Source organism: Falco rusticolus, chromosome 3 (assembly GCF_015220075.1).
Source record: "Falco rusticolus isolate bFalRus1 chromosome 3, bFalRus1.pri, whole genome shotgun sequence".
Classification (NCBI taxonomy): domain Eukaryota; kingdom Metazoa; phylum Chordata; class Aves; order Falconiformes; family Falconidae; genus Falco; species Falco rusticolus.
In genome coordinates this window covers 60,579,801-60,596,834 of record NC_051189.1, presented here as the reverse complement: position 1 = coordinate 60,596,834, position 17,034 = coordinate 60,579,801, and the positions used below count along the sequence as shown (strand labels likewise).

Sequence of the window (17,034 nt, the reverse complement as noted above, 5' to 3'; positions counted from 1 at the left end):
TGGGAAGTAATTCCTCTTTATGCCTCAAGACATGAAACCACCCCTGATAAGGAGAAAGGGGCCACCTGTAGTTACGAATTTCCTGCCACCGTGGAGGTCCATGGACCTTCTTCTGCCCACTCTACCTCTGGCCACAGCCAAGGGACTAAGGAGCTGCAGGTGTTACTGGTCTGCACCTTCTGCACTCCCAGTATGATGGAGAAGGCATCAAACTATGATAATGCTCCCTGCCCAGCATTGGAGCCTCGACTCAATACTTCTGTTTTTTAATGTCATAGGAGACACCTGAAGTCACTGCTAGAAAAACAGCAAAAAGAACATTTATGCTTGATAGTCCTTCCTGGTCAAAAAAGTAAAAATATAACGTAGCTGCAAATAGGACGGATTACAGATCTCCTTCTTGTCTATCCACTAGACCTGAAAAACAGCGGAGGAATGCCATAAACAGCCAAGAGCGATCAAGAAGACAGCGGGCTGGGCTTCTGTCTGGTTTTCTTCAGATTTTGAACAAGGGCAACAGAAACCACTGGTTCCCAGGTTAAATTGCCTTGGCTTACAAACTGATTGTGGAGGACAGGCTCCCGAGAGGGAAGTGTGAATATAAACCAAACCACCATGCTGCTGTGCCAGGGTCTCCTCTGGGAGCTGATAAAAGCTTTCAACTTGGATAGAGAAGGGACTGTAGCAGAAATTGTCTCCTACTATTAGCCAATTCAGCTTGTATAAGTGATGTTTAGGTTTTTAACACTGTCTTTTCCTTGCTTTCTTGCTTCACTTTATGTGAGTGGGGCAATCACAGCAATAAAGTCACTATCATCAGATTATTAGCCCTTAAAGCGTTCAGGGAGCAGTGGCGCCAGTCTGCCCGATGGCAGGACAGCCACACTGGATAAACAAGTGCTTGGTAGACACTAGCATCTTCCACAGAGCAACCCCTCGGCCCGGATCACTGCAGGTGTCTGTGCAACACGGCGGCAGCTTCTTTTGCATGTTGATCTCCAAGAAGAAAAAGTGCTATTTCTATTACACTTCAAAAATGTGTGTTTCCTTGGTGCTTTGGTTGGCAGTGAACAGAATCCCACATCTCAGCCAACAGTTTTCTTTCAGGGAAACAAACGGGGCAGCTCTGCTGCTGCCCAAGATGGGCCAAGGCAGCTTCCACCTCTCCCCAGCACCAACTCATTTCCTAGTCATTTATAAGGCATCTGCCCCCCAGCAATCCTGAGCTGCAAACAGCCCAGTAAACCAGGCTGCTTTCCGGAGAAAAGGACTGACATCCTCTGAAGAGAGCTAGGGATTCAACAGATTGGTTTCATAAATCCCAAAAAAGATTGCAGATGAAACCTGGTGAGATTTTACTGTATGCAAGAGGAAGATAGACACTGGACTTCTGTCAGATTCTATTTGAATGTTTGTTCCAGGAGTACAGAGTACAGTTACTATTATTATTATTATTATTATTATTATTATTATTATTATTATTACTACTACTACTACTACTACTACTACTACTGTATTTTTAATCATATCCAGGCCCCTGACATTTCTGTCTGCTTTCTGACAGCTTAGTGTCTTTATTTAGCCTCTTACTAGTCCCATCCCAAACAGAAGAGCTGCAATTGTCCGTGTTTCTATGAAATGAGGTTTCATAGAAAGTGACAGGAAAGTCACACAAGAAATCTACAGCAAAATAGGAAACATAACTGGATCTTGGTTCTGCTCTTGACCATCAGAAAACCCAAACTGAAACCTGCAAGAAGACGGCTCAGTTTCACAGTCCTTCTGCATTATCTGTGCTTTCAGTGTCCAGGAGAACCAGATGTTTTGCACCAGCCTCTGCTGTCTGTTACTATGGCACAAATCCATGCTAACTTCACCAGTTGCAGTTAAATTACTCAATTGAATGTTCTTTGTATTTTCGCTAAGATACTAATGGCCCTTGTACCTGCTTGCAGAATTTAGCTGAAAAAAAGTATCTTAGAATTAGTCAGCAAGCTCCACAATGGGAAAGAACTGCATCTACTTCAATAACATGCTGACATGTCGCTCCCAGAAGACCACGTGTTTTGGGTTGGAAAGACCTTCTGGATGTCACCAAGTCCAGCCTCCTTCCTCCTCAAAGCAGGGCTGTTGGCCAGCACTGGTTCAGATCAACCAGAGCTACTCCATTTATAGTTATTTTGCACATAGACCATTACTGTACATCCCAGGGCTGTAGAAGAGAGTAGACTTTTCATTGATTTCCCTGATTTTTGGTGTCTATCTGGCCTGGGGTGGGGGCAAATACAAACCCTGTTTAATATGTGTAAAAAGGATATATTGTGGGAGTTGCATGTTGATTCTCTGAAGCTACCTATGGCCATGTTACTGGAGAAACTCAGGGCAGTAATGAAGGTTGTGTAAATGTCACCCTTAAAGTGTGCCGTGAGCTGAAGGCAGTGAGTGGAGAAATGCTGATTCCATAGCTGCTTACACGGACTTCAAAGTACGAGCGATGAATGTGAGTATTTACATTATGGAGGGAGCTCAGAGAGATCTCAGAAAAGGGAGATGGAAAGGGGTGCAAGGAAAAATTATTTGTATAAATCTCTCTCCCCGATGGCTGTGTGGAAAGCTTCAGCTCTTAACTTGGTGCAGTACCTCAGGAAAACACTTTGCAGCATGAACAAGGGGGATGTGAGTAACCCCCCCAGGCATCCCCCTCTCTCCAGGAAGGATCAAGCAATGTCCTTGAAAGATGAAGGCACAAGCTGTCTGTGTGGTCTTTTGCCTTTACTACTTTTGCCTTACACTTTGAGTGTAAGCTTGCTGACAGCTCTGAGCGCTGCCCCTCTGTACGCCACCAGCCAACATCATCGGGTCCCCGAGATGTAAACAAACAGCACACTGCCAACCCAAAACGGGCACCAGGAAAACAGAAAACACTGCTTTTATCTTGTGGGGCAGCATTTATTCTTCTTGATCTAATTATATGTCATCAATTAAGTGAGCTAAAAAATTAGTTTCATAATCCTTAATCAGTCCATAAAGGGCTTATCAGAGCAAAGACAAAAGCTAATGGTGCCGTCTCTCTTGCCATTGAAAAAATGCAAAATACAGTTTGAAAAGTGAGAGGTCAAACTCTTTTGCCAACAAGACAAAACCTTGCACAGGCAGGAACAGCCTTAGGAATGACTGCGCAGGTGTCTGCAGTTCAGTTTCTGATGTCAGGAGGTGGAAGCCTCAGGGTGAAATGCCCACCCCTCCTGCCATGGACTCAGAGCCTGCACACCCCTCTTAAGACACCCCTGGTGGCCACAGATGGGGCTGGGGTACTTGGCTGCTTGGCCCACAGCAGTGAGCCACCGTGGGGCCCAGCAGGCACCACGCACCCCATTCCTGCTGAAGAGGGCCATAAAGCTTTCGCTGTGTCTGGCAGCAGCCAGCCGTATCATACGCTTCACAAGCTTGTGTTAGGGCTCACAAAAGCTGCGAAAGGTTAAAATCACTGGTTACCGTTCTCCCAGGCTGCCACCCAAAATGAAAAGTGTCTTTAGGACACCCGTGTCTATCTGCAGTACCCAAAGTTAACAAATAAAATGAAGACAGATGCAAAATAAGAGCTCAGTAAATGTACCCATTTCTAACGCAAGAGTTGCCAAGTCCCTACCACGGTAAATTACCATCTGCCAGATTCTCATATGGTTGGAAGGATAAAGTCAGCCTTTTCTAGATCCTATAAAAAGCTGAACTAAAATGTTCATTTCAGATAAATGCAGATGAGGGAATTAATATCTTAACTGCTCTCCTGCTGTGCAGTCTCATTCATACAAAACCAAATGATGCCTTGTTTCAGGTGCTTTGAAGGATAAGAACCTGCAGGAGAACACTAGCAAGATAAGAAGTGACAACATATTCCTCAAAATGTGGAGCCGGTGTCACTTCAGCATGAAACGGGCAGCCTGATTCATTGCCCTGTATCGCAGATAATGCCTAACAAGAGCTTCTCTCCGCTTCATTTCAGAACCATGACCGCACATGCATCGCATGCAGAATCATCTACCGGTCAGATGAGCACCATCCTCCCATCTTACCCCCCAAGGCGGACCTGACCATAGGCCTACATGGAGAATGGGTGAGCCAGCGCTGTGAGGTGCGACCAGAGGTCCTCTTCCTCACTCGACACTTCATCTTCCATGACAACAACAACACCTGGGAAGGTCACTACTACCACTACTCCGACCCCATCTGCAAGCACCCCACCTTCACCATCTACGCCAAGGGACGCTATAGCCGGGGAGTGCACTCATCCAAAGTGATGGGCGGCACGGAGTTTGTGTTCAAAGGTAGAGTGGCTTGCTACTCTGGGGCGGAGGTGGTCAGTTACAGACCGGAGCAGAGTTTGCTCATAACAATTTGGTTGCTGATAATTTCATTCCATCATTTTCAGGAGTTAGTAATTTATTGGGAAGTTTGCAGGCGCTGCGTGAGTGCCCAGCTAAATTAAACATCTGCACAGCATTTCACACCGCTGAAGCAATACTCATTTGAGGCAGAGATCGTGAAGTACAGCACAAAAAAATAAGATTTCACATCACAAAGTCTTGGAGTCCAGTGGCCAGACTTCAAGCATCTAAACAAAGTGGCCAAGATTAGATCTGTGTCCTAGGGCTCCTTCAACAGAGAGAAAGAAGCACCTTCAGAAGGCATTTTAAGTCTGCAATGGTATAAATCATTTTCTGTCAAAGACAGGTGTAGCGGCCTGGGTCTTTTCATCAGCTTCCAAGGGGCCCTACAGTAAATAAGGATGTCCCCAAAGACAGCTCTGAGTAATCCCACCACAGTGAAGACTAGATGTATCTAACTGAAGCCCCACAAGTACTTTGGGAAGCAGTGCTCAGTGGTGACGCCACCCGGTTCCCTGCAGCTGAGAAGATTTTCTCTGCAAACATCCCCGTAGCACCCTGCTTAGAAAGAGCTCGGTGGCTTTAACCACTCACACAAACAAACAGCTCCTAAATATGACGTCCCACCATGGCACCAGCCCCAGCGGAGCCCCTGAAAGCCCCAAGCACTCTGTGGGCTCTTCTTCTCCTTATTTCAGTTAACATGTGAGAAGCATAAAGCTTCTTGCATGGCTCCAATTTAGATAAACATCTAACTATAAGAAATAATTTACTAATCTGGGATTTTCACAGGAGGCAGGAGATACCATTGCCTGTCAGAACTGTTGCTCTTTAGAGCTGCATGCAGCATGTCCCAGCTCACCTCCTGGGGTGAAATCCAGCTTTTGCTTGAATTTCTGATTTATGTATGCCAACTTACCTTACAGATTGAGGTCAGTAATTTGGTTTCGGTAAAAATTTTGATTCAATTTGTATAAATTACCTTTTACACCATCTAGGGCAAATAATGGGAATTGTTAGAGCCATTGAGTCAAATGTCTTGTTTATAAAACCTCAGAATAAACCTCCCAACGAATCTTACTATAAAATGACCTGTGAGAGAATTTGGGATTTTGATGTGCTGGGAGGCACGAGGGCTGGTTATTTGCTTCTGTTTTGGTCAGCACCGATCCATTCAGCTCCCCTTTTCTTTACATACAGTCTCAAATGCACACCAGGAAGGCTCCCATAAGCTCATTCAGTTTGGCTTTTCCCAACTTTTTAAAATATGGCTGAAAAATAAAACTTTATGTGCTTTAAGCTCTTTTGAAATACAGCCAGGTTAGAACTGAAGAAGCTGCAGCACTTCTACATTTGATACTGCAAGCTGCAGCCACTGTTTAGATAATGAGAAAAAGTGTCTCTCTGTAGTTCAGAGACATGTTATAATTCATGAAAAAAGTACCAGTAATACAGGAAGATAGTGCAGCTGTGGTACTTTCCAAATGTTCTAATATGAACTAACTATTTCATTAGCTTTACGGGGTAACAGATGTTAAAAAAATGATGAAAAATACATGATAAACAGCCCTACTTATGGATTAATACAGATGGTAATAAGATATGAGTAAAGTTTTATTGTTTCCTCTTCTACCTATCTCCTAGTATAACCAACAGGCTTTTATCTGTAAAGGATTGTTTGGAATTTATTAAAAGCTCTGCTTAATCTCTGGCTGAGATACGTGGCCATCAGGTTTTCTTCAGCTGAGTTGGTGTGTGTGAGTTCTGGGCGAGAAGCCATTATGTCAGAGATGTAAAATGATGCAAATAGATTCGTTGGCCATACCTGCAATATGAAAAATTGAATTTAAGAATGAACAAGGAGAGACAATTCTGATCCCACAGGTGCACCCCAATCTGCATGTTGTCTTTGCTTTTGTTTTTCTCCCTCTGCTAATAGCTCCCCTCTTGCTCTCTCGCAGTAAATCACATGAAGGTCACTCCCATGGATATATCCACAGCCTCGCTGCTCAACGTCTTCAACGGGAACGAGTGTGGAGCACAGGGGTCCTGGCAAGTTGGGGTTCAGCAAGACGTCACCCACACAAACGGCTGCATCGCACTTGGCATCCGCCTACCTCACACCGAGTACGAAATCTTCAAAATGGAGCAGGATGCCCGGGGCAGGTACTTGCTGTACAACGGCCAGAGACCAAGCGACGGGTCCAGCCCCGACCGACCGGAGAAGAGAGCCACCTCCTACCAGATGCCTTTAATTCAGTGTGCTTCATCAGTACCCAGATCTGAAGAGTCACCAGAGGAGAATAAAATAAGGCTGTATAGCAGCAGAGCATCAGAAAAATATCCAAGTGCCCCAGCTCTTGCTTTGGTGTTTATTTGTACTGTGTCATATTGGGACATTCTCAGCTAGAAGTGAAAAAAACTTATTTTTCATGACTACAAAGCCAGGATTCCACCAGACTGGGGGTTGTTTTTCTTCCTAAAGAAAGGGACATTTATTTTCTTGATGCACTTGAATGCCTGAGAACTGTTGTTCTTTTCCGTACTTCCCCCCTCCTCCTCGAATCCCAAACGGCACTCGTTTGATGTTTGTGCTTTGAACTTCATCCAGTCTGATCCCTGGCCTGACATGACTGCACAAAAGTAATTGCACTTTAGGACTGCAGACTTCTTGGGGGTTGGGGGGGGTGGGGGGGAGGAAGGGGGTCTCCTTTTATTTTTTTATTTTTTTTTTTAACTGCTGGGATGAACATTATGATCCCGCTTCAGTCATCTCTGCCGTTTTACCATTGTGGTACTCCCCAACACCCAGTTTCCCATCAGAATTTAGCTCTGGGGAAGGGCTCAGTGTCACGCCAGTGCTGTAATAGCAGCTTTCGCCCCTGACTTCACAGCTCTAATGTAGATATGTATATAAGGAGGAAACCCACAAAGATTTATCTTGTTATCTCACAGGCCATAACACAAAAAGAAACAGCAATTCAACAGCCCTCTGTTCAGATAGTGCTGAACGGTTAATACTTCCAATTAAAAAAAAATATTCCAAGTAATTTAAGCTATTTTTAAAATCACTAAGTTGTAAAAATAACCAGTGGTTTAATATTTTCTTGTTCAATTTCCTTAGCTATGTAATTGCTTCAAGGCCTCCCTTTGTATCTAGTGAGCAGTTACAACCAAGCCTCCTTAAAGCCAGACAGAAGCAGCATTTGTTCTGTCGGGTGCACGCAGTGCAGGTAAGCTGCTGACACCGGGAAGCGGGGATGACTTCTCTTGGCGTATTCCTGAGGCCTTACTTACTCCACGTGCAGTATTTGTGCCTTGGATTTTGTTTCAGCCAGGTGGGCAAAGTAAAGAAGCAAGTGGGGTCTGATGTGTTTCTGCAACCTTATTGAGCAGTATCTTTTTTAGTGATTGACCTCATGTAGGAACAAGTGAAGGGTTTCAGCAGCACACACACCGTGGGCCCTAGTAGAGCAAGAAAGCAGCTGGAAACAGACCCACGTCCATCATGGACGGAGACTGCCCCGGTCTTACCAGAGGGAGAAGCAAGAGTTGCATGAATGCAGCCACGGCCTCCCTTTCCTCCTGGCTGGACTGGCCCAACACATCCCATGGTTGCACAGGGAGCTTCACTCAGCACTGGTGTGGGGAGGCATTGCTGGGAAGGTGGATAGGCACAGCCCTCAGAGAGCATTCTGCAACAAGAGCCTGCCCTGGAAAGCCTCGGATTTCCCCCAGTAGCAAATCCATCCCTGGGCGCACTGATGCAACCAGAGCAGACTCTGGAGGCACTAGGGGAGATATTTAGGGCCAGCAAGGAGGAACAAGTGAACCATGCTCTCCTGCTTTAACGGGGCACGAGCTGAGGGCACAGCCTAACCTTGCGGCATATGGGCTGTGGCTTTTATGTGTTTTGGCTCCCAGGAGGAGCAGGAACCTGTGTAAGAAACATAAGGAGTTAGGTCATAGCATTTCTTCATCAGTATCGGCAGCTTCCAGCTGCCCCGCCCAGTACTATATGAGAAAAAAAGCCTTTAATGTGTTATTTTCAGCATCATAGAAGAAGTGTGTCTTGAATGAAGGTCTTTCAGCTTTACACAGACGAGTCGCCATACTGTCTGCCATAGCAAAAGCATTCTTTGAAAACATAGTGGCAGTGCTAGCAAAAACAGCAGGAAAAAGCCATTCAAGTGGCAAATGGCTATGATCAGGCCCCCAGCTTCCCCAAAGTCCATGCCTTCTTGACAGTTTTTCCAAGCTGGTATCAACCTTGGACGTGAACTTCATCAGAGTTGGAACAAAATTGGTTCACCTAGTTTTGAGACAGCAGGAGGAAGGGGAAAAAGAACAATATTATAGATTCCCTGCCAGGTCAGATCACGATCTTTCACATTTTTTCCTCAGACAGATGAAAAGTCACAAAAAACTCATTACGCGTCAGGATCTGAGCTCAGGATGGCTCAGTAGTCACCAGAGAAAGTGTTCCTCCATCCACCTGATCTCAGATCCTCCCTTCAGCCTGCTGGAAGGAGCCGAAAGCCAACTCACCATGTTGAATTAATTGAGCCCTGTGGACAACGGCTGCTCTGATCAGCATTTCTCAGTGGTTTTCTGCTCTACACAAACCTACTTGAGGAGTCAGTTCTGGATCAAAGGCAGCAGAAGCACCATTTGAACTAGAGAGGCAAGAAGGAGACACTATCTCTGAAAGAGAAGCTAGGAACCAGGATGGAGTTCGGTTTTCTCTAGCTAGACTTAAGTTTTGTATTCAGATTGACACCAGCGTATCTCCAACCGATTTACTGAGTTACTACAGTCAAACAAGTCCCTTAAATACTAGCTTCATTCTGCCTTCTGTCTGAAACCTAGTGGCATGAGTGAATTCACATTAGTTTTTATTTATGAGGATGGGTATGGTGTGATGTTCCTTAGATCACACAAGACAAGCTTCTTCCACCACCACCAACCTTTCGCGCATTAGGTGGTCCTGTCTCGGGCAGAATGTCAGACCCTGTTCCTTCCCTATGCAAGCGCCGCACACAGCTGGGTCCCGGCTAAAATCTGTACGTGCTTGTGATGCAGAACTGCAGCAGAGAGCAAAGGAACTGCTCCACAGCAGGATGCTCTGTATGCACCAGACAATGATCTACAGTTTATTAGTGCTTTGTGGCTCCTCTGTAAATTGCCTAATGTGAGAAATGTTACACCAGTTTCAAGAGAAAGACTTGCTGGGTTCTCACCTCTAAAAAGCACATTCGTGTCTCAACTGTTTTGAATCACAGACTTGCAGAGGGTCTAGGTTTTCCAAGGCTTACAGTTACATTAAATGCAAACGTGACTGAATGTACAATTTGTACAAGAACTGCATTTTTTTCCCCTATCATCTAGAGACAGTTAAAAAGGAAGTATTTGGAAAAGGCCTTCAAAATACATTACAAGAGATCTGACTGGGGACTACTCTAGTTCATTTGTAGTGTTGACCAGAACCATGATTTTATGATCTGGGTTCTTTACATATGATGCACCAGCTTCCCTCCACGTGCCTATATTTTTCTTTATTTTTCTATTAACCAGTACAAGTTGGACAAAGACTTAAGTCTTCAGAGTACATATAGTTCATTTGCCAATCCGCATTCTCTGCAAGGCTTCTCCTAGGCTACAGGCACAGAACTAGGAGCTAAGCTTCCTTTATGTTTTGGTTTCGTCATGCACTAAATTAATTGCTGCACAGCACCGTGTACATTTCTGATACAATATTCCATTCATTTTATTTCTCCAGCCCAACCTCATGTGCTCGCAGCCCTGACTGCTAAAGAAGTTACGCTGCAAGTGGTTTGGCAGTGGAAGACCTACAGAGTGATTTGTCCCATACATAAATGCAGAAACTTTTAAAAAAATGAAACAATTAATGTTGGTATCTTCAATAACTGCCAATTGCCAGGACAGGTGAAAGTCTTTCCCTCAGTAACATCCTACTCAAGGAGGCACCTGACAGAAGAAGTGGTAACCTGAAGAAGTTTCTTGGGCAAACTGTTTTAACAGGTTCTATTTAAGAAATATGACAAAAGGGATCAGAAAAATCAAAACAATTGTTCTTGCTCTGTTTCTATACTGTTTACATATTGTGCCTGCTGCCCAGGGGTATAATGTCATTTCTATGAACAGAAGTCCGTATTTTAAGATACAATGTCTGTCTTGCTTGATTTGGAGTGTGCTTGCTTAAAGTGCAGGATTTTAAAAAAAAAAAATCTTTTTATTTTTGTAAAGTTATAGAAGATATTTTTCTTCTCAACTATCTTCCAGATTAAACTGCCAGGGAAGTTTAAGCACTTGTTAAACTATTGATTGAAATAAAAAAGCCTGACTGAAGAATTAAGGATTTCTTTGCCTCCTATACACGTTAGATTTTTGTTCTGTTGACTTTCTACCTGTAAAAGTGTAATAGATGTCTCAAAAAGCGTTAACCAAAAATGCCCATTGAGTAACTTCTGCACAGAAAAGCTTATTTCTTACTACATACACAAGAAAACATTTTTTGCTTGAGAACACATCACTAGAAACAGCTCTGATGGATACAGCTGGGGTGATTTGGGTTTGACAGCACATCTTCAGGCTCTCTGAATAAAATGGGGGCTGGAAGTGCCCAGCACATAACAATGGTGTTGGCTTGCAAGAAGAGTAAGGTCAGAGCAGCTGTGTCAGGATAAAGGTGCGGTTCAATAGAAACCAAGTATTTTTCATAAAATGAGATGTAAGCAAACAGAGCAGCATTACTGCCCTGCTACTGCATCTTGCTTGATTTAAGGGCTACAGCCTGGGGGAAGAAGCAGGGAGGGATTAGAAAGGACACTTCTCCGAAAAAGGAAGAAAAAGCTGAAACCAACTGAGAAGGGAAAGCAAGCCACAGTATAGCAAAAGCACCTTTCCTCAGTGCTGTGCAGTTTCATTCCTACCTCGCTCGCACACAGAAAGAAGAGGTGAAATGGCAGTCAGCGAGGCTTCCACCACCACCACGAGCTTGGGAGCTGAGCAGCTTCTGAGTTTTCAGAAGTGACTCAGGAGATCCCTGAAAGAGGAGCTGGGTTTGCAGGAAGCATGCCCTAAATTACAAGGTACTCCAAATGCAGCAGCCACAGCCTGTGAAGAAGTGGCCTCCATTCCACACAAAGTGGTGGGCACAGATTAATTCAGGCATAAATAGATTTCTGCGTGGCTTAATTTTCTCACTCCTGACACAACAGGGAAGGCTAGGGAATAAAAACCAGCACCACTCATTCTGAATTTTATAGTTTCATTAATTTTCCCTCTTACTACAAGTACTTGCCAAGCATCTTTCCCTTCTGGTCTTCTCTAGCGCAATCACTGCTGATTTTTCTTTTCGCTGCTATCTGCTGCCCACAATAAGTAATAATAAGGAAATGAAGAAACAAAATTTCCACTCCATCACTGAAGCAGGCAGAAACAAATATGGCTGTGAGGAACCAAACCCCAAGTACCCTCAAGCGTTAGGGAAACGGCACTGTCGGCCTGAGCAATTACTGACCGGGCACTTTCTCCCCACCCGTCCTCCTTCACAGCTCTGCACGGGGCACAGCACCAGGCCACCCGATGCATTCTAGCTGCTGCGCCACCAAGCCCTGAGGACAGCAGTTAATTCCTACACATCTTCCACTAATGGGAACTGCCTGTGACCGCTGCCTCAAGCAGGCATGATCCCCAACATCCTTGTCCCATGGGAACCCCATCAGTCCTTGCTTGCTGCCATTTCCATGACAGCCTATTGGAAGATGAGACAGTGGGCTGCAAGGGATAGCACTGTCTTCAAAGAAATTAAAAACTTGGGAGAAAAAACACTTATGCTTGGGGTTGTCAGGCATTAGATGTCCCAGATTAACTGCCTGAATCCTGCAATTCCACCCACAGAAAAAGCCCTGGATCAGACCTATGTATTTTCAGCTGGAGGGCAGGTGCTCGCCAGACTCGTGCATCATCGAACTCTTTAAAAATAAATGCCCAGCCACCGTTCTAGCACCAACCCGAACACCCCCAAAGGTGACCAAGACGGTATGTAGATACTAGACACCACCGTTATCAACCACCCCATGCCCAGCATCGCTGGAAACAACCCTGCCACCCAGCCAAGGCGATTAGTGGTTTCGACACCGCAGAGCAGGGGCGCGCAGGCTCCCGGGTGCTCCGCCAGCGGCGTGGGCGATGGCGCCACCTGGCGGCCAGGGGCTGCGGCACAGCCCGGTTTCCGCCCGCCTCCCCCGGAGCAGCCGGACCCCAGGGGACATCGTCTCTCACCCACGTTGCTGACAGGCCATGGGCCACCACCGCGGCTGCCTGGGCGACTGATCCATGCCTGTGCCCGACAGCTTGGCAACCACGCCGGCGCTAACTGGACTAACAGCAGCAAGCCGGGCAGGGATCCTCCCAGCTCCCTGTGCAGGCTTGCCCTGGATGGGAGCACCGTCTTAATGTCTTTCATCTCGGCTCCGCCTTTCCTGTCATTGGAGGTAGTTGCTATCTGTGAACCATCAACCTCTACCAAATGTTGGCTTGAATTAGATTTCAAATTCACACAGGGAGAAGCAGCACAAAGACACCACAATCACATAAACCTTGTCCTGTAAAAAGTTTTTCCACAAATCCGCTGACCTTCCTTTGTCATTGTAATCTGGTTCCTGTGGAGGCAGGATGAAGAGGTAATTTCACCTAATCAGGAAAGCAATCTATTCTGATTTTCTTGAAGCTGGGACATGAAATGAGAGGCCCAAGGGCTGAAGTATTTCAAGGTATTACGCAAGAAAGTGAAGTCTGAAAGCAGTGCCACGAAGTTGAAGCTGTGTTGGAAATCTGAGGTCAGACAATCTTGGACAGGAATGCAATGAAAATCCTTCTCCTGGCATTCCCTCTTACACCATCAGTCACCACGTCGAGGCTTTACACCCTGAGGCTGGAGAGAGAGAACATTTCCATCACTGCAGGCAGCCACAGCAGATTCCAGCTTGTGCCTGAGGAGAAGGCAGCTCGTACAGACCGTAGCCCAGCTGCTCCAGGAAGACAAAGCCATCACCAAAGCCACTTCTGAAGCAGTCCACCTCCTTCTTCTCATGACTGCCTCTTCCTGCCATACTCCCTTTCCTCACTTGACTCCAGCCACTCATGATATGTGGGACAGGTGTCTCATATTCATCATTTCAAAATTCTAAACTAACTTGAGGTGATTAAGGCAATCAAGGAAAACTAGCCACCATATGAGCTCCTACCTTCTACTAACGACTCACTACTTCATTATTGAAGTTACATTCTTTAGTATCTCCAGTTACAGCTCCAGAGGGCCACCTCTATTTGACCCAGGGTTCAAGTTGTGTTTCCTGTAGATTTTCCTCCTAAGCCTTTCCAAAACACGGTTCTATAAACTAAACTGTCCTACATAATGATTTAAAGCAATGCCTCTCAGCCACTAAGAAACAGAGCACCATCTTCATAATTAGTCACTAGATTATCATTATACGAGCACTCAAGTGTACTGCAGTCTGAAAAGCAGTAATACGAGCAAAGCATTTACTGATTTGGAGTGAAAACATATGAGTAAATTTAACCTCTGGAAGAGTCTACTATTTTTGGAGCACCTTTGCTTCCAGGAGTCAAACATGTTTGGGTTTTAAAAAAGTTGCTTGGCTCTTATGAAAACCGTACCTTAGCTGTCTTATCATCTGTGTTTGGACTATCAAAGAAGCAATGGAAAATTATTTTGCCACTCCTATGAGATACAGCAGCTGTGGTGGGGTGACGCAGGCTGGAGGCCAGGTGCCCACCCCACAGCTGCTCTGGACGGGAGAGGAAATATAACAAGAGGCTCCTGGGTCAAGGTAAGGATGGGGAGATCACTCAGCAACTACAGTCACGGGCAAAACAGGCTGGACTCCGGGAAATTTATTACCGGTCAAATCAGAGTAGGATAACGAGAAATAAGACCAAATCTCACACCTTCCCCCCAGGCTCAGCTTCACCCCCGATTTCTGTCCCCCCCCCCCGCCCAGCAGCGCAGGGGGACGGGAGCGGGGGCTGCGGTCAGTCCATCACACGCTGTCTCTGCCGCTCCTGCCTCGCAGGGGGAGGCTCCTCACACTGCCCTGCTCCAGCCTGGGGTCCCTCCCGCGGGAGACAGTCCTCCATCAGCTGCTCCGGTGTCAGCCCTGCCCACGGGCTGCAGTTCTCCACAGCCTGCCCCAGCCTGGGTCCCCGCGGGGTCACAGGCGCTGCCAGGACCCTGCCCCAGCCTGGGCTCCTCTCCCCGCGGGGTCACAGGCGCTGCCAGGACCCTGCCCCAGCCTGGGCTCCTCTCCCCGCGGGGTCGCAGGCGCTGCCAGGACCCTGCCCCAGCCCGGGCTCCTCTCCCCGCGGGGTCACAGGCCCTGCCAGGACCCTGCCCCAGCCTGGGCTCCTCTCCCCGCGGGGTCACAGGCGCTGCCAGGACCCTGCCCCAGCCTGGGCTCCTCTCCCCGCGGGGTCGCAGGCGCTGCCAGGACCCTGCCCCAGCCTGGGCTCCTCTCCCCGCGGGGTCACAGGCCCTGCCAGGACCCTGCCCCAGCCTGGGCTCCTCTCCCCGCGGGGTCACAGGCGCTGCCAGGACCCTGCCCCAGCCTGGGCTTCCCACGGGGTCGCAGCCTCCTTTGGGCACCCACCTGCTCCGGCGTGGGGTCCTCCATGGGCTGCAGGTGGGGATCGGCTCCACCATGGACCCCCACGGGCTGCAGGTGGGGATCTGCTCCACCACGGACCCCCACGGGCTGCGGGTGGGGATCTGTTCCACCATGGACCCCCACGGGCTGCAGGTGGGGATCTGCTCCACCATGGACCCCCACGGGCTGCGGGTGGGGATCTGCTCCACCATGGACCCCCACGGGCTGCGGGTGGGGATCTGCTCCACCACGGACCCCCACGGGCTGAGGGGCACAGCCTGCCCCACCGTGGGCTTCACCACGGGCTGCAGGGGAATCTCTGCTCCGGCGCCTGGAGCCCCCCTGCCCCTCCTGCACTGACCTGGGGGCTGCGGGGATGCTGCTCTCAGTCTCACTCCTCTCTCCCACGGCAATTTGTTGCACAGCTTTTTCCCCCCCCTTCTTAAATATGCTATCCCAGAGGCGCTACCACCGTTGCCTTGGGCTCAGCCTCGGCCAGCAGCAGGTCCATCTTGGAGCCGGCTGGCGTTGCCTCCATCGGACACGGGGAAGCTTCTCGCAGAAGCCACCCCTGCGAACCCCCAGCTACCAAAACCTTGCCGTGCGAACCAAATACAGCAAAATATACAACCACTAACAGGGTAGTTGTACAGATTTAGGGCTGTTTTCTTTTACTTGAAAGGTACAAACAGCACTGGCTCCACAGGTTTTTTTGATACGCAGACACACCTGAATGTTCCAAGGCTGCAAACACAACATGCCCAAATGTTTAGATCTTCCCCATCCCCCCGGGCTTACTGTGTTTAGCAGCAGTCAGGCATTACAATCCCAGTAAGCACAATCCACTGTCAAACACCTAACAGCCATGTTTTCTACCCTTTGAACACTCGGCTTCAAGAACAGACAAGGCAACAGCTAAGCCTTTAGGAAGGTGCTTTAAAAGCTTATGTAAGATTTCCAAGCAACACGAAGCAGCATTTTAGAAATCCAACAAGACAGACTTGGACAAGGCTCAAGGAAGGCTTGATGAAAAATAGGATGGAATCTGTGCTAGAGAACAGGGGCTGTGCCTCAGCCATCCTTTCTCAGTAATTTGTCCCGACATTTGTGCCTCAGTTTCCCCATCTCTGAAGCCAGTGAGCCATCCTTACAAGGCAGACTGAGACACTCACAAAGATTGCTGTTTGGTCACTACCCACTCTGAGAACAGCCTAGACATTAACCACCAGTGTGACAACCTCCAAATTCACCTATGCACATGAACCTGCACCAGCATTAGTAAAAACTTTCAACATCCTGAGACAATTATTCCCAGACAATGGCAAAAAAAATTTTTTTACACAACGTGGATGATACACAGACTAACCCTAAAACAACTCACAGCACTTCTCTTATACACAAGTTTGAAAGGTAAGAATAACTATTTCAATCACCTTTCAATTTTTCATTTATTTCAAATGTCTGAGCTCAGACTGCTTAGCTATAATAACCATTTCTCTCACACCTCTGTGCGTGGATACCATAACAGCCTTTAAATCTTTTCTAAAGAGGAGGGAGGGGAAGAGCAGCATTCCACCACTGCCAGCAACAGAAGTTGCTATCGTACAGAGATTCAATACCCTGCTGTCAGTATTATCAATATTACATAAACTAGTAACAAGCTTTAAATAAAATGGCACTGTAATATGGCGGGAGATGCTTATAGCACAATTTAGGTAAAACATAATTTGCAGAGGATGAAACAATGGATTTAATCCGAAGCAGCTTCCAGATCTGGTTCACCACCACACAAACACATAAACCCTTGTCCCAGCAGATGAGGAACAGGCACTAACCTTACCATCCAGCAGCAATGAGAAAGCCAGATAAAAGATAAGAATCAATCATTTGCTTTTGCACAAGACCTCATTTCTACATAGCCATTTGTCACTTAAAGGTCAAATCAATAAATGTGATGA

The 17,034-nt window shown here is 47.0% G+C and overlaps 1 protein-coding gene across 2 annotated transcripts in view; it reads left to right on the top strand.

The window, feature by feature from the left end:
* Window positions 1-10,761, top strand: part of APCDD1 (APC down-regulated 1) — a 32,515-nt gene extending 21,754 nt beyond the window's left edge. Inside the window, exons 3-5 of one of the 2 annotated variants that reach the window (XR_005103457.1) lie at window positions 4,004-4,325; window positions 6,347-7,028; window positions 7,510-10,761. Coding sequence is in view for 1 of the 2 variants with exons in the window: in XM_037382237.1 (XP_037238134.1) it covers window positions 4,004-4,325; window positions 6,347-6,795 (771 nt within the window). In the remaining variant the exon portion in view is untranslated. Of the gene's footprint in view, window positions 1-4,003; window positions 4,326-6,346 lie in introns of both variants that reach the window. The other variant, XM_037382237.1, reaches the window with a different exon arrangement.
* Window positions 10,762-17,034: the final 6,273 nt, after the last annotated feature.